The sequence below is a fragment of the Phocoena sinus genome, chromosome 3 (genome assembly GCF_008692025.1).
Source record: "Phocoena sinus isolate mPhoSin1 chromosome 3, mPhoSin1.pri, whole genome shotgun sequence".
Taxonomy (NCBI): Eukaryota; Metazoa; Chordata; class Mammalia; order Artiodactyla; family Phocoenidae; genus Phocoena; species Phocoena sinus.
In genome coordinates, this window is record NC_045765.1 from 123,977,565 (window position 1) to 124,005,113 (window position 27,549).

Here is a 27,549-nt window from a genome sequence, read left to right on the forward strand (position 1 = left end):
ATGGTCAAGAGTGGACAGACACGCCTTCTACTGCCCCGTCTCTGTGGATTTCCCAGGAGAACACTGCTCCAAGAGATGTACCATGTGCTGCTGACATTTGACTTTGTTTGCATGAAAAGCATATACTTGAATTTGCAGAAGTTAAGATAGGGCTCTAACGTACTCGATTTCCTGTCTCACGTACTCTCCAATTCTGTCAATGTGGTGAATGACATTAATGGATATTCTAGGGTTCAACCATCTTTGCGTTTTTAAGATAAACCAAACTGGATCATTAAAGCTCTACCTACATATATAAGTGTATATACATTATACATTGTTGGGTTTTCATTTCTGCCTGACTCTTCTGGATCCCAAGATTATACTAACTTTACAAGGTGAGTTGAGGAACATTTACTCTTTTCTATTCTCTTGAAGAGTCACTTCAAGATTAGAATTATGTTCCATGAATATTTGGTAGAATTTACCTATAATATAGGTGATTTGGAAGGATTGGTGATTTTTTTACTACTGATCCAATTTCTGTAAGGACGTGGTTATTGCCAGGGCACTCCAGGAAGCCTTAGGTAACAAGTTCTGTGATCATCACTACCTGTTTCTGTATGTTTACCTGTCAGAACGTAAGCTCCACGGGGAAACACTGTGTTGGTTTCATTGATCACGGGGTTTCCACCTCACAGTACCAGCTTGAAATATATGTGTTGAATTAATGCTTTGTTAAATAAAACCTTAAGGAAATCTACTGAAAAGCTATTAGAAATACTAAAAATATTTGATAATATTAACAAAGTAGCAAGCTACAAAGTAATTATGTATAGCCCTCAAATATCAGTATTGACCAGTTTGAAAATATACTGGAATCAAAATTTCCACCCACATTAGCAACAGCAAAGGGTCTAGGAACAAAATTAAGATGAGATGCAGATATTAACAAAAAAAAACTAAAAACATGTTTGATGGACACAGAATATTTGAATAAATGAGGAGACTTACACATTCTGAAAGTGGAAGACTGTATCTTGTAAAGAGATCAGTGCTCTAAAAAATAAATCCATTAATTTACTTTCAAATAAAGGAGAGGAAACAGAATACAAAGCCTTATGAGCTAAAACAGTATGATAACAGCATAAGGTTCAGTAAATGGATAAATGGAAAAAAGAGAAAGCTCAGTGTATATATATGATGATGACATTGACAGTGAGAGCAAATACTTACACGTACTTACTATGCGCCAGCTACTGTTCTACATGTTTTATGTTTTTATCCTTAACACTGCAAGGTAAAGTACTATTATTAACTTATCCCCATTTTTACAGATGGAAAAACTGAGGCCAAGAAAGTGGAATGGAGGAAGGGACAGGGTTAGTCTGTAGACTTGCATGTAATCTCTGTTTTATACATTGTGCTCATGTCCTCTACCCAGTCTAACATCCCAAAGTCAGCAGCCTCTTTGAGGTTGAAGCTCCCATCTCCTCAGCAAGGGTGGCCACCTGGGGCGGTGGAGGCCATCGGGAGGCCTGACTTTTTACGCCAACTTCCAAGCCATCCTGCTCTCAGTCCCCACGCTCTTCTAGGACACGTGGTACCTCCAATTCCTAAGCCTTTCAGGGTTTCTACAACTTACTGGCCTCCTCCTATGCAGGCAGCTTGGGTTTCAATGTTCTTCCCTTTGATCAATCTGTTAACATTTATCTTAATATTTTTCCATCTTTTAAATTTTTTGTGAAAGTGTCATCTACTGCTGTCTCCACGGTTAAGTTTGTAGATGTTGACTTTGTTGATTTCTTCAATTCAAAATTGAGTTTTAAGAGGCAGCCCAAGAAAACTTATTATTTTCAATGTACTATGTTCAACCAGAAGTCCACATATTAATTGACCCTAAGGAAATTATCAATGAAGAACACAAAGATTTATGTCAAAGAATATTTATTGCTTCTTAATGTATAATGGCAAAAAAATGAGGATGGTCAAAATAGCTAACAATAAAGGATTAATCAAAGAACTTAGGGGACTCTGTGGTGACCAGGAAGCGGTGCCGTTCAGATCTCCTTCAACAGACTATTCCACGGGGGAGAGTTGACGAGAAGCCTCCGGCTGCCATCCCTTTGGATCCACATCAGTGTTCATGTTGCGGTCACGCTTCCTCCCTGCTGCCCTCCCCCACCATTGACTAAGCATGGGAGGGGCACCGGAGCCAGGCCGTTCTTGTCCAACGTGAGAACTGTGCGGTGGGCAACCTCTGCCCAAGGGCTGACTCCCCATCAGCCTAGGCAAGCCCTTCTCAGGGCTGTGATGCTCTCCCTGGCAAACCCTTCCTCTTGATCTCCTCTCACAGGTGTCACACTTGCACCATCCCCCTGCCTTGCCTGTTCCCTCTCCTTTGTCCTTCACAGAGATTTCTCCCAACATGTTCCTTGTACAGTTAATCCTCTCCTGGCATCTGCTTCTTGGAGGACCTGAACTGACAGAATACCCATCCACCGAATATTAAGGCAGTTTTCAAATATTATATTTATAAAAAATGTATAAAGATAGAAAAAATAGGATATAATGCTATCAAAAAATGCCAGTATTCTAAATGCATACACAAAGGATCCTGGTTTTGTTTTTTTAAAACCACATAGAGTAAAAGGTGTGTGTGTGTGTGTACACAAAATCCTTCACACATACACATCACAACATTAAGAGTGGTTATTTCTGGGTGAATGGATTATGAGTTGCTGCTTCTTTACCTTTTTCTTTATTTTCTAATGTTTCAATAGTGAACGTTATTACATTTATAATCAGGAGCAAAGATAAGTGCACACACACACACACACACACACACACACACACACAATACTCATAAGGACCCTCAGTCCCCCTGAGGCAGGATGCTGTCTGAAGGAGCACACTGCTGGCTTCATCTTCGTAGGTCAGTGCATAGTCGGCAGGCACAGCTGAGCAGCAAGAAATACAGATTATAATGTCAGCACTCAACAGCTTCCAAACTGTGCTTGGCTGATTCCAGATGTTTTCAAAATCCAAACTGCATTTAGGAATCTTGATGGATCATCAGAAGGAAATAAAACAGATGGAGAGTCAATCCTACCAAGTCAGTATTTACCCAAACTACTTTATTTTCCATTTTATTACTTAACTGGTAAGCAAGAGTGGTGTCTTCTCCTCCTTGAAGGACAGGCGACTTTCCTCCCAAGCTGGCAAAAGTGAGGTCAGGGGACACCCAGCTGGCACAGGGCACACGCACTGTCCTTCCACTTGGTCACCCTCCAACCTGATGTCTGTCTCTCCAGCACAGAGCCTGCCCCGGGTTTGCTGTTCTTGAGGCACCCTTGTGAATCAACGTGTCAGAACAATGTAACACACCACCACAACAAGAGTAAGAGCTAACACTCATCAGACGCCTACTTTGTGCCAGGTAATGTTCTGAACACTTTCCACACATTAAATAGCTCATTTAATCTTCACAAGAATCCTACTGGAAAAATACTAACACCGTTCCTGTTTAACAGAGGAGGACGCAGAGGTGTAGAGAGGTAAAGCAACTCTGCCAGGACCGCAGAGCCAGTGTGAGGTGGGGCTGGAGTTTGAACACAGGACGTAACAGAGGAGAAATAAGATGAACAAAATGCAACTCAGGGGCACAGCGGTTGTCGTTGACAGAAATGAAAGTTGGACAATGCCAGATAAGCAGCAGGGGAAGTGCGATTCCCCTGGGGAGCAAATCTGGCAAAACAGACCAGAGGATATGGACTTAAAAAACAGGGGAGGAAGTCAAGCAAGGGCCACTATATATGCACCGAGAGACACACAGGTAAAGTGATGCAGACAGGCATGAAGTGACAGAGCCAGGGGACACAGTGAACAAGTCCAGGAGGCCATTCTGTGGTGGAAAGGGTCATGGAGAGGAAGGGGGTGAGCATGTGAAGATCAGATCTAAGGGGTGTGAAATTAACAGGGAAATTGATGGCGGAGAGATGGGACTGTCAGCCAAGAGGAAGGAATGGACACACAGGGGTACAGATATCTCCACTCTGAAAAAGCAAAAGGCCAAAAAGAGGGAAGCACTGATTGAGAGGGAAGTGCATCATTTCCTTTTCACTGTTATTTTAACCCTTACATGACGTCTTCCTCAGCTGCCCTGCCAAACAGTGAGAACAATGAACTCCTCCCCCAGGGCTTACATGTTATAAGATGAGAAGGGAGCACATCACTGGAGGCTTGAGCGAGGGTGGATGGTTGGTTTTCTATACATACTATGTGCTTTTAGGGATTCTTGCCAAGAATGAGGTGTGATTTCAGGTGAGTAGGTGCCATTTGAGAAGAGAATTCTCCTCCTGCCAAATTATTGAGGCCGTGAAATAAGATCACACATGTGAAGGACACATGCACAGGGCTTGACACTCAGTATGTGCTCAGTGAATAGTGGTCGTGAGCAGGGGGCGTCTCTCTCTACTCGGAAACATTCAATGGCTCCCCTCTGTCAACAGGACACAAGTCCAGGTGCCCAACCTGGCACTGAAAGCCTGTCGTTGGCGAGGCCCCTGCTTACATTTTTATAACCTTAACCACAGAATTGATTCACTACATTTACATCTTGGCAGACTTAGTCTTACTCAGCAATGTCAAAGAGCCAATGTAAGAGGATTTAAGAATTAACTGACACGGGTCCCCTTCATCACAGAGCTTAGGCATGGATCACAGGAGTTTATCAGCGAACTCAGGTCCAGGTGGGTGAAGTGAGGGAACATCATGAGCTGCATCCTGAAATACTAGTCAAGTTTGCATGAGGTGTGATGCGGTGCTGGGTCCCCACTGGAGAGCAGCTTTCTGTTCTGACAGCGGCAGAACAGGAGAGAGATTGGTGAATTCAAGATCACAGGGAGAAGAGAGGAGAGCATATGTTGTGTAATTCCAATTAGAAAACAAAGCTGGAATATTGGGTTATAGGGTAGATGGCCACAAGTGGTCAGGCTTAAAAATAAGCGAACAGCAGTGGGGACAGGGCCCACTTGGCGAAGCCCAAGGAAACCTAGAGCAAATATGAAGAAAACAGCTGCAGGCATTGTTCTCCAGGATAACGAAGACTAAAAGCCATTCCAGACACACAAACCTCATTTTTACCAATCATTCTTTGGCTCAGTGCAAAGAAGCTACTTTTCTTTTATTTGTTGTTTGCTCTTTTTGCCCTTCTCCTGGGATCCCCTGTGCTCCATCCCCATCCTGAAGATTCTATTCCCAGTTCCAAACACAGGCACAGGATGTAGGCTTGCCTGGCCATCAGGACATCTCGTTCTTTTGGCCCCAGCGATTAGCTTGGAGTTGGATCTGTGGCCCAACAAGAACTACTCAGATGCAATAAGACCTTTATTGGGGCAGTAGGGAAAAAAGCACTTCTTCTGCTGGAATTTCCATAAGGAAGATGACATGTACCTGGAACTGCCCAGGAAGCCAACACTATGGAAAACAGAGCCAAAAAATGCCAGAAACTGGGTCCACACGACACTGGATCAAACTGCACCTGAAACCAATATATTCCAACAAGGTCAACTAAGGGAGCCAATAAATTCCCATGTTTCTTAAGCCAGGTTGAATTGGGTTCCAGCCTCGCAACTAATAGAGTCACAACTAATGAAGAAACAGAAGCTGAGGCTGAAATAAACTGATCTCTGCCAGAGAGGTGGGATGGCCCCCGGACACGGAGACACACTCTGCCTCCTGCACCTGCCCAGCATGCAAGAACCTTAACCAAAGGCTGCACCTCGCCGGAGGGACAGCAGGTGTGGACTCCCAAAGACCCAACAGCTCTTAGCCCAGACCTGCAAGGAAAATAACTATCCTCCCTTGGATGCAGAGAGACCTCGTGCAGGCAGCCAAGAGGAAAAGCCAGCTGTGGGAGACTCTCCAGACAGTTTCTGCCCCATAATCTTCACCACAGCCAGCCCCTCTTGCCCACTGTCCACCAACTCTATCTGTCTTCGTCAGTGGCACTTGTCTCATCACTGTCCCCTGACCACAGCGTGTGTTCTCCTGACTCTACATGCAGGATCCTCTACCTCCTCCGCTTCACCCACCTACCTTGCCCATAATCCTGGCTCAAATCTCTGCAATTTTCTCTGGCCACAACAACACACATCTGAACTCAGTTTCCTTATCCATAAAATAGGACAATAATCTTTTAGATACTTAGCTATTAAAATATAATAATGATCATTGTAATACTGTAATAGCCAACGTTTATGGAGCATTTTAATATATGTCAGGCACTGCCCTAAGTGCTTTATTTACCTCATTTAACCTTTATGTACCTTTGTGGAAAAAAGCATTGTTTTTACACACGTTTAGGCAACAAAGGCACAGGGAAGTTAAGTAATTTGCACAGCGTCTTACAACTAGAAGGTGACAGAGACAAATATTTCATACCAGAGCAGTTTGCTGCCAGAGCCTTCATTCTTAACTGCTACATTCGCTGCTCTAAATGGTATTAAGATAATGTAAAAGCGTGGGATGCAGAAACATCAGAGTCCTGCCCAGACCACTTCCATCCCAAACTGAAAATCCCCTCAGAGAAGTTTAATTACAGGTGACAATGGCAAGATGCTTTTTTTCCAAATAAATATTTTATGACTTCACACCTAGGTATGAGGCCTAAGAAAGACTCTCTCTTCCCTTAAACCTCTATAGGTCCTATCACCAGTCAGCTGCCCAAGCCCAAAGCAACGATAACTGTACCCCAGGGGCACTCGTGAGAAAAGGTGAACTAGGGCTGGATTAGGATCATTTATCACTCAAACCAGGAACTAAACTAGGTTAACAAACATCCAGATCTGCCCTGACCAGTCCTGGTCTGTGTCTGTTGCCCTGGTGGGAACTAATAAGTTCCCAAGTTTGGTGTGAACCATCAGTTAGTTGGTGACCCTAGGCCCACCTATGTGCCAACTAAGAGAGGGAGATCATCATAAACATCCTTTCCTTTCCTCCTATGACTACCTCTCAGATTCACGTTCCTGCTACTACATACCTTCCTGAAACCAGGGAGATGGCATTTCCATGCTGTGGGGGTAACTTCTGGAGCTTATCTTCAGAAGCTGTGAAATGGCTAAGAGCAGACATTAACTCAGCAAGATGAAATCAAACTATGTTAGTGAGGTTGGGCTGCTATAGCAAAATGCCGTAGACTGGGTGGCTTAAATAATAGACATTTATTTCTTATATCCTTGGAGGCTAGGAAGTCCCAGATCAAGGTGCTGGCAGATTGGGTTCCTGGTGAGAGACCTCCTCTGGCTTGTGGATAGCTGGCTTCTCACTGGGTCCTCACAAGACAGAGAGAGAAAGAAAGGGCTCTGGTGTCTCTTCTTTTTATAATGGCACTAATCGCATCATGGGGGCCCCACCTTCAACCTCATCTAAACCTAATCATCTCCTAAAGGACCCACCTCCAAATACCATCATGGGGGAGGAAGGGAGGGGTTTATGGCTTCAACCCATGGATTTGGAGGGAACGCAAGATTCAGTCCCTAACAAACAAACCAAAAAACCTCACCCCAATTCCATTACCCGTCTCAAATAGTATTTAGCTGTGTCTCACTTCACTCAGGTCTCTGCTTGAATGTCACCTCACAAGGCAGCTTTCCATAACCAGCCTTTCTAAAAAACACTAAGCACTGCCAGCTTCAGTCTTCCCAGCCCTCACACACAGCTTAATCTTTCTTCTTAGCAACACTGTGTGTGTGTGTGTGTGTGTGTGTGTGTGTGTGTGTGTGTGTGTGTATAAAATATCTTTGTCTTGCCTAGTGAAAATATTCCATAAGAGCAGTCCCAAGGAGAAAGCTGCCTGGAATTTCATGGCAGAAGCTATGCCAGCTGCTGTTTCCCCACCACACAGCCCTTCCTCAGTGGGCGGCGAGGATAAACGTTTTCAAGCATGTGTGGTGCATATAAACTGACATTGTCAAATCATCCATGGACTCACACGAAACTTGTTTTATTTGTGTAACAGTATATTCTTTCTTTAACCAGGGAGGCCCGTTCCTACTCAGCATTGGCAAAATGAAATTTGCCCCAAACCAGTAAATTCAAACCACAGTGGCACGTTTTTAGTCACTACTGATTGAAAATGTAGTCCTTGTGTAAATATTCAAATTCAGGTACTTTGTTATGACTGACTGTCCAGTTTAAAGGGCTTCCTCTGGTTAAACTCTAAGTTACCAGCCACCTCCTCTGGTTTAACTCTAAATCACCAGAAGGCCTCACCCTGGCCCATCACGGGGCAGCAGTGGCTGCTGGGGGAAGGTGAGGGTCATTTACATTACCAGTGGGCTCAGCTGCTCCGGCCTCACCCCACCTCCAGTGAGAGGCGGATACCAGCCTTGCTACCAGTCACCGGAGCCTCAGGGAGACTTCTCCAAGCTCTGACCTTGGGGGGGGCCAGAAATAGGCCAAGTGCCCCTCCCAGACACTCGACCTCTGCTTTCCAGGAAGCCCCCACTTCTCTTTCCTGCTTGGGGGCCAGTAGAGGCTGCAGCGGGGAGGGGAGCAGGCAACTTCGCTGGTCTGCTGTACGGTTTCCTCCACTCCTGCCCAGGGTACACCATGCCTCACCTTGTGCCTCACGTCATGATCTGGGGATCTTTGTTCTCTGCAATCTGAGGGGGCTGGTGATGAATGAAGAACAGCAAGCTTCACAGCTTCACACTCCATCACAAATAAGGCCACAAGAAAAAGACTTTCTATGTACAGCTCTACTCCCCACACCCAAGTGCTCTGTAACACACAAAGCTCTACCCGCCCATGAGGGAGTGCTGTGCCTGGTTCCAAACTTTCCTGATTTCCTCCTGCCTTGTTTTGATAACATTTTATCCTGGGGTGTTTGTTCTCTGCAGAGATGACAAGGCAGGAAGCGTAGGGATCCTGATTTATCCTCCACTGCACAGACGTTGGAGCTGAAAGCCCAGCTTCAAAGTTTTGCTCTGCCACCTGCTTGCTGTGTGACCTTGAGCAAATCACTCAACCGCTTGGACACAATGTCTTCTCTGTGGAGGGGGTAGTATCATGAAAAGTAAACAAGTTAGTAGATGAAAAGCTTTAGGACCATTCTGGGCATGTAGTAAGTACTGGGCCATAGTTACTCAATGAACAAGGCTAGGCTCTGGAGGTCGGGGCTGCTGCTGTATCTGCAGAGCGTTCAAACGATTCAGCCAAATTGCATTATCTTCATGGCATGTCCTCTGCAGGTTGTCCCTGCATGCTCAAGTGGGGTGGCATTAGTGGCCCTTAGCAGGAAGGGGGGCCTGGTGATCTCAGAAGAGATTGTCTGACTTGGGTCCTGGGATATTGGCAGAATTGCTTTTCAAAAATTTGGCTTTGCAATTTTTAATTGCTCAATCTTGGTTTTTCTGGCCCAAAGAACAGAGCTTCCTGCCCTCAGACCTCTCCTGAGAGAAGTCCTTAACCTTGACAAGGAAGGCTACTTTGCACATGCCAACATCTGCTTCCAGCAAACACAGGCAGGTCATTTGCATAAATCACGCAGACCTGGCAACTACGAAGGGGTGATGGGGTTACCTAGACAGGATTCTTTATCTGTTTGAAGTAATCACAGCTCTGATATTGTGCTCTTTTTGCCTTTTGCCTGGACAGCAGTGAGATGCAGAGAATCTTGGTGAGCAGAGACAAGCTGGGCAGCCAGAGGTGGGCAGCCTTCCAGGGCCCGGGTCCCAGCCGGCCACATGTACACTGCACCCCGTGGACATGTGCACTGGCAAGGATGGCCTTAGAAGCTGGAGGAGGGAGTACCTCTCCCTTCGTCTGGAGGTTTTGGCTTACAGACCCATGAAGCACCAGTGTGGGCTCTGGCGGGTCTTTTTCTTTCAGACAACCCAAGACCATGCAAATTCTAGAGAGAGAGAGAGACTGTGCCTGTGTGTGGGGATGGGGCACCAGGAGAGGCGATGCATGTGTGGGAAGGCTGTGTGAAGGCCAGGCCAAGTGTGAGAGGCTGCATGGCACAGGGAGGGGAGGATGGATAGCGCCTGGTGAGTACGGGTGAGGAGGCCGGGGAGGGAGATGGCTGATGGATGGCTTGGGGGCCGTGCAATGATGTGGTGAAGAGCACGGCCCAAGGTCAGGCGGCCCAGTTGATATCAGCGACCAGCCGTGGGACCCAGGGCCTTTCTCAGCCTATTTTCATAACTGGAAAATGGAAGAAATAATACTCATATTGTGAGAATCATATTAAATAGTAACACCATCAAAATGATCTTTGTCGTTGTTGTTCGCTGGATTACAATCATGGGTGCAGAGTGAAGGGAGGTATTCTTTGAGGTCTAGGAGCACCTAGGGGGTGACTCTGAACCACTCTGACTCTGACTCTGACTTTATGTGATTTTTCAATGAAAGTAGAATCCCATATATTCATCTACAGGGAGAAGTACAACTTGAGAGGAGACCAGACCCTTGTGTTCCACCAGCACACACTGTTTCTGAAGACGGGCTCCAGGGGGATAAGGGCCCAGTCGAGTTACCCCAAGGCTCTCTCTCCCCTGGATTTTATGGCACTGACAACTCCCATCTCTAAGGAGTCTGATCTTCTGGTTTGACATGTTAGAACCACACTGGAAATTACACAGGGGGGTGATATGTAATTTGATATGATTTAATGGTGTTAGACAATAGTGGTTAGGAACTCTGCATGTGAGAGTAAGACAAGGGAAGGGTAAGCAGAAAGGAAGGACCAGGGAAGGGAAAGAGAGGCATAGGAGAAATACCCAAAGGCTGAGTAGCCAGGAGCATGTAACTGCACAAGCTTTATGCCACAGCCAGCCAGTAGCAGAGAATACAATTCAATCAAGTGTCCAGTCGGCCCCTGGAGCCTCTGTGGCAAAATATTATATCTTTATTTTACACCACATGGGGTTTGCTTAAATGTCTTTTAGATGGTTTATTGTGGGAGAGGGCAAACTTAATGAAAGAATAGGTATCATATACATACTTCAGGACTCTGAAAGAAGTGTAGAAGGAAGTACGACTTGCTACTTTTTCTAACAAAAATGGAAATTTGTAATTTCTGTTAATAAAAAGGCTGCCACCACATGAAGAGATGCTCAACATCACTAATTATTAGAGAAATGCAAATCAAAACTACAATGAGGCATCACCTCACACCGGTCAGAATGACCATCATCAAAAACTGCAAACAATAAATGCTGGAAAGGGTGTGGAGAAAAGGGAACCCTCCTACACTGTTGGTGGGAATGTAAATTGGTAGGACGGTTATGGAGAACAGTGTGGAGGTTCCTTAAAAAACTAAAAATAGAATTACCATACGACCCAGCAATCCCACTCCTGGGCATATATCTGGAGAAAACCATAATTTGAAAAGATACATGCACCCTAATGTTCACTGCAGCACTATTTACAATAGCCAAGACACAGAAGCAACCTAAATGTCCATCAACAGAGGAATGGATAAAGAAGATGTGGTACATATATTCAATGGAATATTATTCAGCCATAAAAATGAATGAAGTAATGCCATTTGCAGCGACATGGATGGACCTAGAGCTTATCATCTAAGTGAAGTAAGTCAGACAGAGAAAGACAAATATCAATATGATATCACTTACATGTGGAATCTAAACAAATGATACAAATGAACTTATTTACAAAACAGAAACTGACTCATAGATCTTGAAATCAAACTTATGGTTACCAAAGGGGAAACATGGGGGGAAGCAATAAATTAGGGGATTGTGATTAACATATACACACTACTATATATAAAATAGATAACTAATAAAGACCTACTGTATAGCACAGGGAACTCTATTCAATACTCTGTAATGGCCTATATGGGAAAGGAATCTAAAAAAGAGTGGATATATGTACATGTATTCTGGATATATGTACTGATTCACTTTGCTGTACACCTGAAACTAACACAACATTGTAAGTCAACTATACTCCAATAGAAAAAAAAAAAAAAGAATGCTGCCTCAGTGTTTTCTGTTCAGTGAGGTAGAGACCCCAGAATGGCCTGCCCAGGCCTGCATTACCAGACCCACAACTGATAGGCTCTGGGTCAGTGAGCTGGGTCTGGTAGGACTTCAGGAGACTTTCTAGAGCTGGGAAAGCCTGGAAAGACTGTGGTCATCAACAGCCCTTACAGTGAGCGTGCAGGCTGCCAAGCTCTCACTGGCTACAATGGAGAGTTTCCTCTAGACCCCCCTTGGTTGGGCCTGCGTCCCAGCTCACTCTGCTCTTCATGGTGGAATCTTGGAGGGTACAGTGCTCATCCCCCCTGCCCTAAAAGGCAGCCCAGAGCATCTGCCTCAAGTCCCTGCTGCCTAGTAAAGAAGGCTCCTCAAAGCCAGTTGTGGCAACTGTCCAGCAGCTTCATCACTGCCTCCTAACCTGCTGCCTTCCTGCCCAGGTTTGCTCTCAGCCCCTCATTCTTGATTTTGGCTCTTGCCTATAGCCCTTATCTAGCTGTTTGGACCTGGAGCTCCTGGGTAGGGTAAGAGTCTGAATCTGAGCACCCTCTCCAGACTCTGGATCTTCTGCCCTGAGCGTGCTGAAGAGAAGCCATGCTAGTTTCGGTTCTTGGAATGCAACTCTGTGCTCTGGGTCATGGAAGCGTGGCCGGGCTGCCCTAATTACAACTGCCGAGATTTCTTCTTATGCTTCTGTCTATGGAGGAAGAGATGCAGGTACTCCCAGGACAGAGAAAGCTTTCCAAAAACTCTTGTCTGTCTTCCGATAATTTACTAAGTGGTTAGATCTTTCTTGCTAAAGAGAAAACAGCCAAGGGTTTAATGCCAAGGTTCCACATTTGTGGAGTTGTCTAGGAAGTACTGCCTCTAAGAGAAGTGAAGCTGGATGAATCTTACGAAGTCTAATCAAGTATATTTGATAAAGCCAGGACAGGAATCAGAACTAGTGAGGAAGTGTTAAGAACTAGTTAAGAACTAGTGAGAAAGCGCCTCTGCTATTCTTTGATGTTTATTCTTTTATGTATCTTTTTAAAATGCAGCACTTAGTAACGCTTACATAGCATAGCTGCTTTCCTTAGAGAAAAAAAGGTATTAATTGAAAATTTTACAATTCTGATTTGAATCTCATATATTAAAGTACATCTCTAAGTATTTATTCTAGTGGTTATAACCCTTTATGCATCAGAAATAACTAGGAAGCATATTAAAAATACAGATTTCAACAGATTTCAAGCCTCATGCTCATGAATCCTGGACCCAGGCATTTGCTCTGTCAGCATATGTGATGTTTGAGAACCACCAGTGTAGTGCCTCTCAAACTTTAAAGTGCATATGAGTCATCTGGGACCTTGTTAAAAAATATCGATTCTGACTCAGTCGGTCTGGGATGTGGTCTGAGATTCAGCGATTCTAACAAGGTCCCAGTCTGAGTCTGAGGCTGCTTGGTTCGTCCATCACATTTTGACTAGAAGGCATGGACCATGGAACCAGGTGCAACCGCTCACCTGTTGGCAGCTGGGCCCAAATTGGAGGCTAGGTACCTGAGAGAAAATAATCAGGCTCCTCAGGATGGACTCCTGACACTAAGTCGTGGAATGATTAACAATGGACTTTACATACATCATCTCAGTAAATCTGCACATAAACGACACAAGATCAATATATATATATTTTTTTTTTTTTTTTTGGATGAGAAACCCAAGACTCAGAAAGTCATACAGCTAGTAAGTGCATATATTGGTTCTCTATTGCTATTTTACAAATTACCACAAACTTAGTGGCTTACAACACAACTTTATTATCTTTTGGTTCTAGAGTTCAGAAGCCCCCAAATCAAGGCATTGGCAGGGCTATATTCCTCTGGGGGCTCAAGGACAGAATCTATTTTCTTTGCTTTGCAGCTTCCGGAGGCCACCTGCATTCCTTGGCTCAAGGTCCCTTCCTCCATCTTCAAAGTCAACAACATCTCTGACCTTTTTTCCTTCATCTCCAAGCACTGCTGGGAAAGCATCTCTGCTTTTAAGGACTCAGGTAGTTAGACTGAGCCCCTCTGAATGATACGGGACACTCTCTCACCTCAAGGTCTGTACCTTAATCAAACCTGTAGAGTCCCTTTTGCCATCCCAGTTTCCAGGGATTAGGGTACAGACATCTTTGGGGCCCATTATTCTGCCTACCATCGGGGGTAAAGCAAGATTTGGAGCCTGGAATCAAATTCAGATCTGATTCCAAAGTCCACGCTCCTTCCAGTACACAACTCAAAACAGCAGCTAAATTGCATGTCGTTGTTGTTGCGTTTTCTGGAGGCCAAATGGAGAATGGAGCTTAAGTTTAGTGCAGCTGTAGGCAGCCTGAACTCTATTATCATTTTTAATTGAACTCAATGGTGCCGAAGTAGACTTTTTTTGTTGCAATTCATTTTGCATTCTCCTTAGACTCATCGAAACGGGCCTGCTGTGCTAGTGCAGATTCGCACAAACATCCAAGTGTGGTCCCTGGTTGTTATTTAACCTAACTGAAACATTAAGATGGAAACCAAGGAACATCTTTCAGATTTGGCAACGAATTATTTATACTTTCAAGCAACAATGTGGAAGCAAGATTAGTAAATGAACCTTGAGTATTCGACTGCCTTGTAGGGAGCTTGTGACTACTGAGGGGCTATGTGCACCACAGCAAACTCCCCGCCACCATAGCAGCAAGGTGTTCCTGTCTGCAGAGATTCAGCCCTTAAACTGAGGCAAAACTCCTCCCACTCTTCGTGAGTGCATTTAGAACTAGGTTTTCTTTTTTTTTTTGAGAAAGAATTACTTTGTTGTTTATTTATTTATTTTTAACATCTTTATTGGGGTACAATTGCTTTACAATGGTGTGTTAGTTTCCGCTCTATAACAAAGTGAATCAGTTATATATATACATATGTTCCCATATGTCCTCCCTCTTGCGTCTCCCTCCCTCCCACTCTCCCTATCCCACCCCTCCAGGCTGTCACAAAGCACCGAGCTAATATCCCTGTGCCATGCGGCTGCTTCCCACTAGCTATCCACCTTACTACGTTTGTTAGTGTGTGTATGTCCATGACTCTCTCTCGCCCTGTCAAAGCTCACCCTTCCCCCTCCCCATATCCTCAAGTCCGTTCTCCAGTAGGTCTGCGTCTCTATTCCCGTCCCACCCCTAGGTTCTTCATGACATCCTTTTTTTTCTTAAATTCCATATATATGTGTTAGCATACGGTATTTGTCTTTCTCTTTCTCACTTACTTCACTCTGTATGACAGACTCTAGACATCTCATTACAAATAACTCAATTTCATTTCTTTTTAAGGCTGAGTAATATTCCATTGTATATATGTGCCACATCTTCTTTATCCATTCATCCGATGATGGGCACTTAGGTTGTTTCCATCTCCGGGCTATTGTAAATAGAGCTGCAATGAACATTTTGGTACATGACTCTTTTTGAATTATGGTTTTCTCAGGGTATATGCCCAGTAGTGGGATTGCTGGGTCATATGGTAATTCTATTTGTAGTTTTTTAAGGAACCTCCATACTGTTCTCCATAGTGGCTGAACCAATTCACATTCCCGCCAGCAGTGCAAGAGTGTTCCCTTTTCTCCACACCCTCTCCAGCATTTATTGTTTCTAGATTTTTTGATGATGGCCATTCTCACTGGTGTGAGATGATATCTCATTGTAGTTTTGATTTGCATTTCTCTAATGATTAATGATGTTGAGCATTCTTTCATGTGTTTGTTGGCATTCTGTATATCTTCTTTGGAGAAATGTCTATTTAGGTCTTCTGCCCATTTTTGGATTGGGTTGTTTGTTTTTTTGGTATTGAGCTGCATGAGCTGCTTGTAAATTTTGGAGATTAATCCTTTGTCAGTTGCTTCATTTGCAAATATTTTCTCCCATTCTGAGGGTTGTCTTTTGGTCTTGTTTATGGTTTCCTTTGCTGTGCAAAAGCTTTGAAGTTTCATTAGGTTCCATTTGTTTATTTTTGTTTTTATTTCCATTACTCTAGGAGGTGGGTCAGAAAGGATCTTGCTGTGATTTATGTCATAGAGTGTTCTGCCTACGTTTTCCTCTAAGAGTTTGATAGTTTCTGGCCTTACATTTAGGTCTTTAATCCATTTTGAGCTTATTTTTGTGTATGATGTTAGGGAGTGATCTAATCTCATACTTTTACATGTACCTGTCCAGTTTTCCCAGCACCATTTATTGAAGAGGCTGTCCTTTCTCCACTGTATATTCCTGCCTCCTTTATCAAAGATAAGGTGTCCATATGTGCGTGGGTTTATCTCTGGGCTTTCTATCCTGTTCCATTGATCTATCTTTCTGTTTTTGTGCCAGTACCATACTGTCTTGATTACTGTAGCTTTGTAGTATAGTCTGAAGTCAGGGAGCCTGATTCCTCCAGCTCCTTTTTTCGTTAGAACTAGGTTTTCTTTTTAAGAGCAGCAAGTTCATCCACAGAACTGGGGCCTCTAGTCATCAGAAACATTATCATCAGGACAAAGTGAACAGAGAAATATTTAGTATGGGTTCCTTTAAATCCATCTATTACGGGTTGAATTGTGTCCCCCCCCAAATGAATTGTTGAAGTTCTAACCCCCGGCACCTCAGAATATGGCCTTATTTGGAAATGGGGTCACTGCAGATGTAGTCAGTTGAGATGACTGTTGTCCTCATAAGAGGAAAGAGGCAGGGGGAGAAGGTGCCCATGTGACAAGATGCAGAGACTGGAGTGATGCATCTATAAGCCAAGGAACGCCAAGGAGTCAGTAGACACCAGAAGAGGCAAGGAGGGATTCTCCCTTACAGGCTTCAGAAGGAACCAGCCCTGCCCACACCTCAGTTTTGGACTTCTAGCCTCCAGAATCATGAAAGAATACATTTGTTGTTTTAAGCCACCCAGTTTATGGTACTTTGTTACAGCAGCCCTAGGAAACTGACATACTTATCTTTTAGGATGTTGTTACAATTTGTATTTCTCACTTTACAGAATGGATGTATTACTGAAAAGGTAAATGAAAATACATCAAACAATGATTGGAACATGACTTAAACACTGGAGATGTAGTCCCACAGAATGATTTTGACTACAAGATGTTACTTAAACCACACTACAGAAATCTTGCCAAAACACCATTCATGGGGCTTCCCTGGTGGCACAGTGGTTAAGAATCTGCCTGCCAATGCAGGGGACACGGGTTCAAGCCCTGGTTAGGAAGATCCCACATGCTGTGGAGCAACTAAGCCTGTGCACTACAACTACCGAGCTTGCACTCTAGGTTCTCCCCACACTCTCGTGTGGCCCACGAGCCACAACTGCTGAACCCACGCACCTAGAGCCCATGCTCCGCAACAAGAGAAGCCCCCACGATTAGAAGCCTGTACACTGCAATGAAGAGTAGCCCCTGCTCACTGCAACTAGAGAAAGCCACACACAACAACGAAGACCCAACGCAGCCAAAAATAAATAAATAAATTAATTAATTAAAACCAAACAAAACCACCATTCACTATGAAATTGAACTTAGCAAAACAGGCATTTCCTAGTCTGGTTTCAGGAAGTTCTAAAATAACATTATAGAGCATGGACACAGCTCAGCAGTGGCAGTAACAGTCAAATGAGAACCCACTCACTTGTAAAGCACCTACTATGCTCCAGGCACTGTGCTAGGTGCTTTTCAGACCTATTTTTCCAGACTATTACTCCTCCCTTTTGTAAAACAAAAAACAAACAAACCTTTTCCTTTGGGTGTTGACCTCCTGCAAGGGTAGAAGCAGTGGAATGACTAATATAATCGAGTAGAAATCTCTGCCATGGTCCCACACTGACCCTTGTCATCACTGAAACTGCTCCTCCTTCTGAAGCAGTAACCTCAGTATCTCTGTCTCTCATTACCTCTGCCTGCCAGTCCTTCCAAGTTACTTATTAACCACTCCTGCAACCACTGTTCTAACCCCATCAGGATCTGCAGTCCTTTGGACTTCCCATTTACCCTATCTTTTGCCTTCCCCTGTCTTTACTTCCTTTTCATTAGTCTTAGAATTCATTGTCCATCATCTGGCTCTAAATCCTTCATCCTCTTCTAACAGCATCATCCGCTAAAACCCAACTCTGTGGCTACAGCTGAACAGAACAATACTGCTGGAGAAAGTCACACATGGCTATTTACCACAAACATATGTTGCTTTTATAATGAGGAAAAAAATGTTATTAAAAAGCAATTGCTCCGCAACAGGCCACAACAGTGAGAGGCCCACGTACCACAAAAAAAAAAAAAAAAAAAAAAAAAGGAATTGACCATGTAATTGGCTTGAAAGGTTTTTGCATTTTATCAGCTTTTCAACTGCTATCTCTAAATTATTTCAGAAACAAAATTGCTAGTCTTTTGAGTTTTCTTTCTCTGAATGTTCATCTATAGGTTATATATATATATATATATATATATATATATATATATATATATATAAAACCTTTGGACTGTTTTGGCTCCAACACATGGCTTGGAAGTTATCACTCCAGTCCTTACAGGAAAAACCTGGACAAACTAAAAACCAATGACTTTTCTTGGACTCATCAGAGAACTGAGTTTGCAGGGCAAACTGTCTCCCCAAAATGTGGAGAGACAGGCAAATCCAGAGTCACAGCTAAAAGCTACTTACTTGGAGCAGAAGTGCCAGAGCCATAAACTGGTATGATCAATTCTGGGCACCACAGTCTTAGGGGGAGCCCTTACTTTGGTGAGTATTACCTCCAGGAGCCCCACCAATTTGTCCTGGTAAAATCAGAGAAAGTTTCACTCATGGCTCCGGCAGGTGGAAGGGAAGGATCATGCTTGTGAAATATACCCAGAGCTTTCTCCATAACAAAGGCCTGATCCCCAGAGAAAAGACTTTACCAGACCCTTGTCCTAAAGCATGGGAAAAGGGCAGTCCTCTCACTCCAGCCCCTTCTCATCTTCGTGTCTTACCTCAGAGGGACGAGAGGGCTATCCAAGAAGAAACACATGGGACTTCCCTGTCGGCGCAGTGGTTAAGAATCCACCTGCCAATGCAGGGGTCACCGGTTCGAGCCCTTGTCTGGGAAGATCCCACATGCCACGGAGCAACTAAGCCTGTGCGCCTCAACTACTGAGCCTGTGCTCTAGGGCCCACGAGTCACAACTACTGAAGCCCTCACGCCTAGAGCTCGTGCTCCACAACAAGAGAAGCCACCGCAACGAGAAGCCCGTGCACTGCAAGGAACAGTAGCCCCCACTAGCCGCAAATAGAGAAAGCCTGCACGCAGCAACGTAGACCCAATACGGCCAAAAATTAATGAATTAATTAATTTAAAAAAACAAGAAAAAGAAACACATGGTGGTCACAGGCCAGACACTCAAGCCCATTAAGACTTGAGATTTAATCATAAGATCAGAGAACATTCCCCTCCCACACACTTTTCCACCACACCAACAGGGCTCCAGTATAATGGTGGATTGCTGCTAAAAGAGATACCAGACACAGGTCCTCTCTGAGGAGAAGTACTTAGGGAAGCCCAAAGTCAAAGAGGGGAAACAAAAACAAGAACCCTAGGACAATTTGAAACCTCTGGCACCAAGAGCTAACATTAAACATTAAACACAGCCTAACTCCTAGCCAAATTAACATACCTGCTCACACTAGAAGATCATTTATCTCAGTTCCTATTACCCAACACAGTATGTCCAGCTTTCAACCAAAAATTAAAAGGCATGCTAAAAGGCAGATAAAGATCTGTGATCAAGCAAGAAATCAGAGATCTCGGGCAAGCATCAGAATGAGACTCATATATAACATAGATATTAGAATTCTCAGACAGGGAATTTTAAGTAGCTACCATTAGTATGTCATGGGCTATAATGAAAAAGACAACATGCATGAAGAGATGGGCATTGTAAGCAGAGAGACAGAAATTCTAAGAAAAAATCAAAAGTAAATGCTAGAAGTCAAAAACACTGTAACAGGGCTTCCCTGGTGGCGCAGTGGTTGGGAGTCTGCCTGCCAATGCAGGGGACACGGGTTCGTGCCCTGGTCTGGGAGGATCCCACATGCTGTGGGGTGGCTGGGCCCGTGAGCCATGGCCGCTGAGCCTGCGCGTCCGGAGCCTGTGCTCCGCAACGGGAGAGGCCACAACAGTGAGAGGCCCGCATACTGCAAAAAAAAAGCAAACAAACAAAAAACACTGTAACAGAAGTAAACCAAAAACTGACATCTAGGCATATCATACTTAACCTTCAGAAGAGCAAAGACAAGGAGAAAAATCTTGAAAGAAGTCAAGAGGAGGGAGGGAAACCATTTTACCTACAGAGGAACAAGGATAAGAACAATAGTGGGCTTCTTTTCAAAAACTATGCAAGCAAGAAGAAATACTAACCTAGAATCCTACATCCAGCAAAGGTATCCTTCAAAAGTGAAGGATAAGTAAAGACCTTCTCAAGCAAGCTAAAACCGAGAGAATTCATCATCAAAAGACCTGCCCTGCAAAGAAATGTTAAAAGGGTTAGGATTAGGAAAATTAGATACATCAGAAATTTAGATCTACGTGAAGAAAGGGGCTTCCCTGGTGGCGCAGTGGTTGAGAGTCCGCCTGCCAATGCAGGGGACACAGGTTCGTGCCCTGGTCCGGGAAGATCCCACATGCCGCGGAGAGGCGGCGCCCGTGAGCCATGGCCGCTGAGCCTGCGCGTCCGGAGCCTGCGGGTCCGGAGCCTGTGCTCCGCAACGGGAGAGGCCACAGCGGTGAGAGGCCCGCGTGCCGCAAAAACAAAACAAAACAAACAACAACAACTACATGAAGAAAGAATGCTTATTGGAGAAGAAATAAATGAAGGTAAAATCAAACCTTTGTGGCTTTTTAAAATTCTTAATTGATATGAAAGGTAACTGTTTAAAGTAATAGTAACAATGTATTGGGTGATTACAGCATATAGATGAGTGAAGTAAGCGACAGCAACATCATAAGGAGTGGGATGGAAGAAGTGGGAACACTGCTATAAGATACCTACACTACACAGGAATACTGCTATTTGAAGGTGGACTTAGATTAGTAAAAATGTAAATTGTAAACCTAGGCAACCATTAACATTTTTTAAAAAGAGATATAATTGAAAGTACATTGGAAGAGGTACTAGGAACCCAAGGCTACAGGCCTCACCTTTCAGGGCCCATTTCCTCACCTGTGAAATGGTAAGGTTAGAATAAATCCTCTCTCTCTGATTCCCTTCCTGCTCTGAAATTCTTTAACTAAAATCATTAAAATAAAACAAAAAAAAATAAAAAGCCTATCTTCTGCCTTTACATATATCTACAAGGAGGAGCCTTTTGAAAGGTATAAAAATAATCAATTCCCTAATCTATTACTGCAGTAAGTTTAAGTTTGGGTTTCCATAGTTCCATACTGTGAGTTGCTTTTAGCAGGCTTATCTAGTAAGTATAATAAAATATTGGATTTGCTCACCTGGTTCAGCACTTCTCAATGCATTGTGTGTGAGTAAAGAACACACAAGGCTGAAGGAAAGGCCATTTCACACTACTGATTTCACTGCCAGAGACAGCACAAGACATATGCCTTTCAATCCAAAAAAGAAAGAAACCCAGCTGTTCCTTAACTAAACAGAACTCATAATTAGTTTGTGATTACCTCTGAACTGTCAATAGATTTTCCTTTCCTGGCTGGTGTCAATACGCTTCTGAGCTCAGAGTATACATTTATGAGCTACAACTCCGCTGTCAATCAAAAAGTTTTGCTCTTCTAGATTATTGTTTAAGTTGCAATGTTCATTAAAAAGGAAAGAAAAAAAGGTCACTTTAGGGCCAGCCCAGAGAGCACTGTGGAAATGACCTGCCCCTTCTGAAATGAGATACTGATCTTGCCTCAGGCTAAAGCTATTGAGAAAACAAACAGCTCACTGGCAGGTCTACTCACAGCTCATCTCCAGACTTAACCTGCTTTAACCCCTTTCAGTAAAAACCCCAACAAGCAGACTTCTAGTCATAAGGCTAATTTCCAGCTTTAAAACATCGTCCTAGTGGCAGACAGATATAAATGCTTTAAGCCTCACTGGACTCATGACCTGTTCTAGCAGTTACTTGCATTCTATTTTTGCCCTACAGGGAAATTAAAGTGGCATGAAAATCAATGTTTCACCTTGAAGGAAAAAAGGGCTAGATGACCAGACATCAATACATTCCTTCTTGGATTAGACCGTTCTTCAAAGCACAGTTTGGCTAAATAACTTTCAACAGGCCCAAATGAGTTGGATGCAGGCATTAACTGGAACAAGGAACAAATCTTGCTTGTTAAAGATCTTTGGCTAACTGGAGACGCTCTACTTGTTACAGTAAGAAAGGATTCAAGAGAAAATGTAGTCAATGACTCTCAGTTCTGAATTTTACCCAAGTGCTTCAGACCATAAGAGTCTCCTAGGCCAGGAGTTCAACTGGCCAGAAGCAAAATCAGAGAAATTCAGACCAATAGCTACAGCTCTTTTCCAGGGTATTAGGGTATTCACCTCAAGGGCTCAAAAGCTCAACTTCAGACAACTGCATGGGGCTGTCATGGGACATGAGGTTCTGCATACTAACCTGGAATGTGTTTGGGACAGAATGGTTTCTTCTTAAGAGGAAAAAAGTAACTTTGAACTGCCGTTTCCGATGTCACAGTCCTATGGAAGTACAGAGATCAGAGATTCACATTTAAGGAATGATTATTTTCTTTTCTCTCCCGATTTTGCCAGCTGATCCTAAACCACACTAAAAGAAAATGTTCTAAAGTGTGGCATGTATTCTGCCTTTTAAGTTCAGACCAAAAATGATAACGTATTTGTGAAGTGTTAAAAAAAAAAAACTATTTGTTGCATATTTGCCTCTTTGCCAACCATTTACAAATCCAAAAACAACAAAGAGAAATGCCTTTGTTTACCTTCATTTCTTCATTTTTAGGTGGCATGTGAGTTCAGGTTTCATAGGTGTTCACAAAGATCTACATATTTTTTAAAAACACAAGGGGGCAGAGGAGATAGAGGGAAAGAGAAAGAGAGGACTCTTGCCTGAGGTGTGCCATAACAATAATGGAGTTTATGAGATTTAGGACAGTTGATGAAATGCGCACCAGGGTCAATCTACCTTTCCATAGCTTGGTCATTTACTTATCTAGGTTAAAATAAAATTGCTGAACTTGCTGTAAATGAAAAGGCAAGCTAGTAGAGGTTAAGAGTTCTATGGCCAAAACAAAACAAAACAAATAAAAATACCACTGGAAATTTCTAGTACTGTAAGGTCTTTGAAAAATTATAGAGAGGCCTGGTGAGCACCACCTTATCCACTGTAGCATCATCAAAAGAGAGACAACCTGACATTCTGTGCATCCTGTGACACCATGCAAGTATATTACCAATGGGGTCTTGTTGCCAAAAACGTTAACCTGAATCCAGTTACAAGGAAACAATTAGAACACTGCAGAGTAATGGAGATTCTACAAGACAGCTACCTTGGATTCTTCAAAAAAGCGCCAATGACATGAGAAAAGGACTATTCTAGAGTTAAAAACTAAACCACCAAATGCAATATATAAATGTTCAGTAGATTCCAGACCATAAAACAAAACAGGCATGATATAAAATACATCTTTGAGGGCATTTGGAAAATTGGAATACAAACTATTAGATATTATTGCATTAATTTTCGTCAGTATATAGTGGTATATTAGTGGATATGTAGAGAAATGCCAGTCTTAGAGGCATGGAAATAGTAAATGTGGCAAAATGGAACGATTTGGTGATGAAGGGTACACTGGTGTTCATTATACTGTTCTTTTTTTTTTAATTTTTAAATTTTATTTTATTTTTAATACAGCAGCTACTTATTAGTCATCCATTTTATACACATCAGTGTATACATGTCAATCCCAATCGCCCAATTCATCACACCACCCCTGTCCCCCACCAATGCTTTCTCCCCTTGGCGTCCATACGTTTGTTCTCTATACCTGCGTCTCAATTTCTGCCTGGCAAACCGGTTCATCTGTACCATTTTTCTAGGTTCCACATATACGCGTTAATATACGATATTTGTTTTTCTCATTCTGACTAACTTCACTCTGTGTGACAGTCTCTAGAAGCATCCACATTTCTACAAATGACTCAATTTCGTTCCCTTTTATGGCTGAGTAATATGCCATTCTATATGTGTACCACAACTTCATTATCCATTCGTCTGTCAATGGGCATTTAGGTTGTTTCCATAACCTGGCTATTGTAAATAGAGCTGCAATGAACACTGGGGTGCATGTGTCTTTTTGAATTGTGGTTTTCTCTGGGTATATGCCCAGTAGTGGGATTGCTGGATCATATGGTAATTTTATTTTTAGTTTTTTAAGGAACCTCAATACTGTTCTCCATAGTGGCTGTATCAAATTACATTCCCACCAACAGCGCAGGAGGGTTCCCTTTTCTCCACACTCTATCCAGTATTTGTTGTTTGTAGATTTTCTGATGAAGCCCATTCTAACTGGTGTGAGGTGAAATCTCATTGTAGTTTCGCTTTGCATTTCTCTAATAATTAGCAATATTGAACAGCTTTTCATGTGCTTCTTGGCCATCTGTATGTCTTCTTTGGAGAAATGTTTATTTAGGTCTCTGCCAATTTTTGGATGGGGTTGTTTGTTTTTTTAATATTGAGCTGCATGAGCTGTTTATATATTTTGGAGATTAATCCTTTGTCCGTTGATTTGTTTGCAAATATTTTCTCCCATTCTGAGGGTTGTCTTTTTGTCTTGTTTATGGTTTCCTTTGCTGTGCAAAAGCTTTTAAGTTTCATGAGGTCCCATTAGTTTACTTTGTTTTTATTTCCATTACTCTAGGAGGTGGATCAAAAAAGATCTTGCTGTGATTTATGTCAGAGTGTTCTTCCTATGTTTCCCTCTAAGAGTTTTATAGTGTCCGGTCTTATATTTAGGTCTACAATGCATTTTGAGTTTATTTTTGTGTATGGTGTTAGGGAGTGTTCTTTCATTCTTTTACATGTAGCTGTCCAGTTTTCCAGGCACCACTTATTGAAGAGACTGTCTTTTCTCCATTGTATATCCTTGCCTCCTCTGTCATACATTAGTTGACCATAGGTGTGTGGGTTTATCTCTGGGCTTTTCATCCTGTTCCATTGATCTATATTTCTGTTTTTGTGCCAGTACCATATTGTTTTGATTACTGTAGGTTTTTAGTATAGTCTGAAGTCAGGGAGTCTGATTCCTCCAGCTCCGTTTTTTTCCCTCAAGATTGCGTTGTCTATTTGGGGTCTTCCATGTCTCCATACAAATTTTAAGATTTTTTATCCTAGTTCTGTAAAACATGCCATTGGTAATTTGATAGGGATTGCAATGAATCTGTAGATTGCTTTGGGTAGTACAGTCATTTTCACAATACTGATTCTTCCAATCCAAGAACATGGTATATCTCTCCATCTGTTGGTATCATCTTTAATTTCTTTCATCAGTGTCTTACAGTTTTTGGCATACAGGTTTTTGTCTCCATAGGTAGGTTGATTCCTAGGTATTTTATTCTTTTTGTTGCAATGGTAAACAGGTGTGTTTCCTTACTTTCTCTTTCAGATTTTTCATCATTAGTGTATAGGAATGCAAGAGACTTCTGTGCATTAATTTTGTATCCTACTATTTTACCAAATTCATTGATTAGCTCTAGTAGCTTTCTAGTGGCATCTTTAGGATCCTCCATGTATAGTATCATGTCATCTGCAAACAGTGACAGTTTTACTTCTTCTTTTCCAATTTGTGTTTCTTTTATTTCTTTTTGTTCTCTGATTGCCGTGGCTAGGACTTCCAAAACTATGTTGAATAATATTGGTGAGAGTGCATGTCCTTGTCTTGTTCCTGATCTTAGAGGAAATGCTTTCAGTTTTTCACCATTGAGAATGATGTTTGCTGTGGGTTTGTCATATATTGCCTTTATTATGTTGAGGTAGGTTCCCTCTATGCCCACTTTCTGGAGATTTTTTATCATAAATGGGTGTTGAATTTTGTCAAAAGCTTTTTCTGCATCTATTGAGATGATCATATGGTTTTTCTTCTTCAATTTGTTAATGTGGTGTATCACACTGATTGATTTGCATATATTGAAGAATCCTTGCATCCCTGGGATAAATCCCACTTGATCATGGTGTATGATCCTTTTAATCTCTTGTTGGATTCTGTTTGCTAGTATTTTGTTGAGGATTTTGCATCTATATTCATCAATGATATTGGTCTGTAATTTTCTTTTTTTGTAGTATCTTTGTCTGCTTTTGGTATCAGGGTGGTGGTGACCTCATAGAATGAGTTTGGGAGTGTTCATTCCTCTGCAAGTTTTTGGAAGAGTTTGAGCAGGATGGCTGTTAGCTCTTCTCTAAATGTTTGACAGAATTCACCTGTGAAGCCATCTAGTCCTGGACTTTTGTTTGTTGGGAGTTTTTTACTCACAGTTTCAATTTCAGTACTTGTGACTGGTCTGTTCATGTTTTCTACTTCTTCCTGGTTCAGTCTTGGAAGATTATACCTTTCTAAGAATTTGTCCATTTCTTCCAGTTTGTCCATTTTATTGGCATAGAGTTGCTTGTAGTAGTCTCTTAGGATGCTTTGTATTTCTGTGGTGTCTGTTGTAACTTCTCCTATTTAATTTCTGACTTTATTGATTTGAGTCCTCTCCCTCTTTTTCTTGATGAGTCTGGCTAATGGTTTTTCAATTTTGTTTATCTTCTCAAAGAACCAGCTTTTAGTTGTATTGATATTTGCTATTGTTTTGTTTGTTTCTATTTCATTTATTTCTGCTCTGATCTTTATGATTTCTTTCGTCCTGCTAACTCTGGGTTTTGTTTGTTCTTCTTTCTCTAGTTCCTTTAGGTGTAAGGTTAGATTGTTTGAGATTTTTCTTGTTTCTTGAGGTAGGCTTGTATAGCTATGAACTTCCCTCTTAGAACTGTTTTGCTGCATCCCATAGGTTTTGGATCATCATGTCTCCATTGTCATTTGTTTCTAGGTATTTTTTGATTTCCTCTTTGATTTCTTCAGTGATCTCTTGGTTACTTAGTAACATATTGTTTAGCCTCCATGTGTTTGTGTTTTATACGTTTTTTCCCTGTAATGGATTTCTAATCTCATAGCATTGTGCTCAGAAAAGATGTTTCATATGATTTCAATTTTCTTAAATTTACTGAGGCTTGATTTGTGACCCAAGATGTGATCTATCCTGGAGAATGTTCCATGCACACTTGAAAAGAAAGTGTAATCTGCCGTTTTTGGATGGAATGTCATAAATATCAATTAAATCTATCTGGTCTATTGTGTCATTTAAAGCTTGTGTTTCCTTACTAATTTTTTGTTTGGATGATCTGTACATTAGTGAAAGTGAGGTGTTAAACTCTCCCTCACTATTATTGTGTTACTGTCGATTTCCTCTTTTATAGCTATTAGCAGTTGCCTTATGTATTGAGGTGCTCGTATATTGGGTGATATGTATTTATAATTGTTATATCTTCTTCT

The 27,549-nt window shown here is 42.4% G+C and overlaps 1 protein-coding gene across 1 annotated transcript in view; it reads right to left on the reverse strand.

The window, feature by feature from the left end:
• Window positions 1-2,012: 2,012 nt before the first annotated feature.
• Window positions 2,013-27,549, reverse strand: part of IPO11 (importin 11) — a 256,286-nt gene continuing 230,749 nt past the window's right edge. The window contains exons 30-31 of the mRNA XM_032627475.1: window positions 22,608-22,687; window positions 2,013-3,331 (exon numbers count right to left, since the gene is read on the reverse strand). Coding sequence (XP_032483366.1) covers window positions 22,640-22,687 — 48 coding nt within the window. The 3' untranslated portion in view covers window positions 2,013-3,331; window positions 22,608-22,639. The remainder of the gene's footprint in view (window positions 3,332-22,607; window positions 22,688-27,549) is intronic.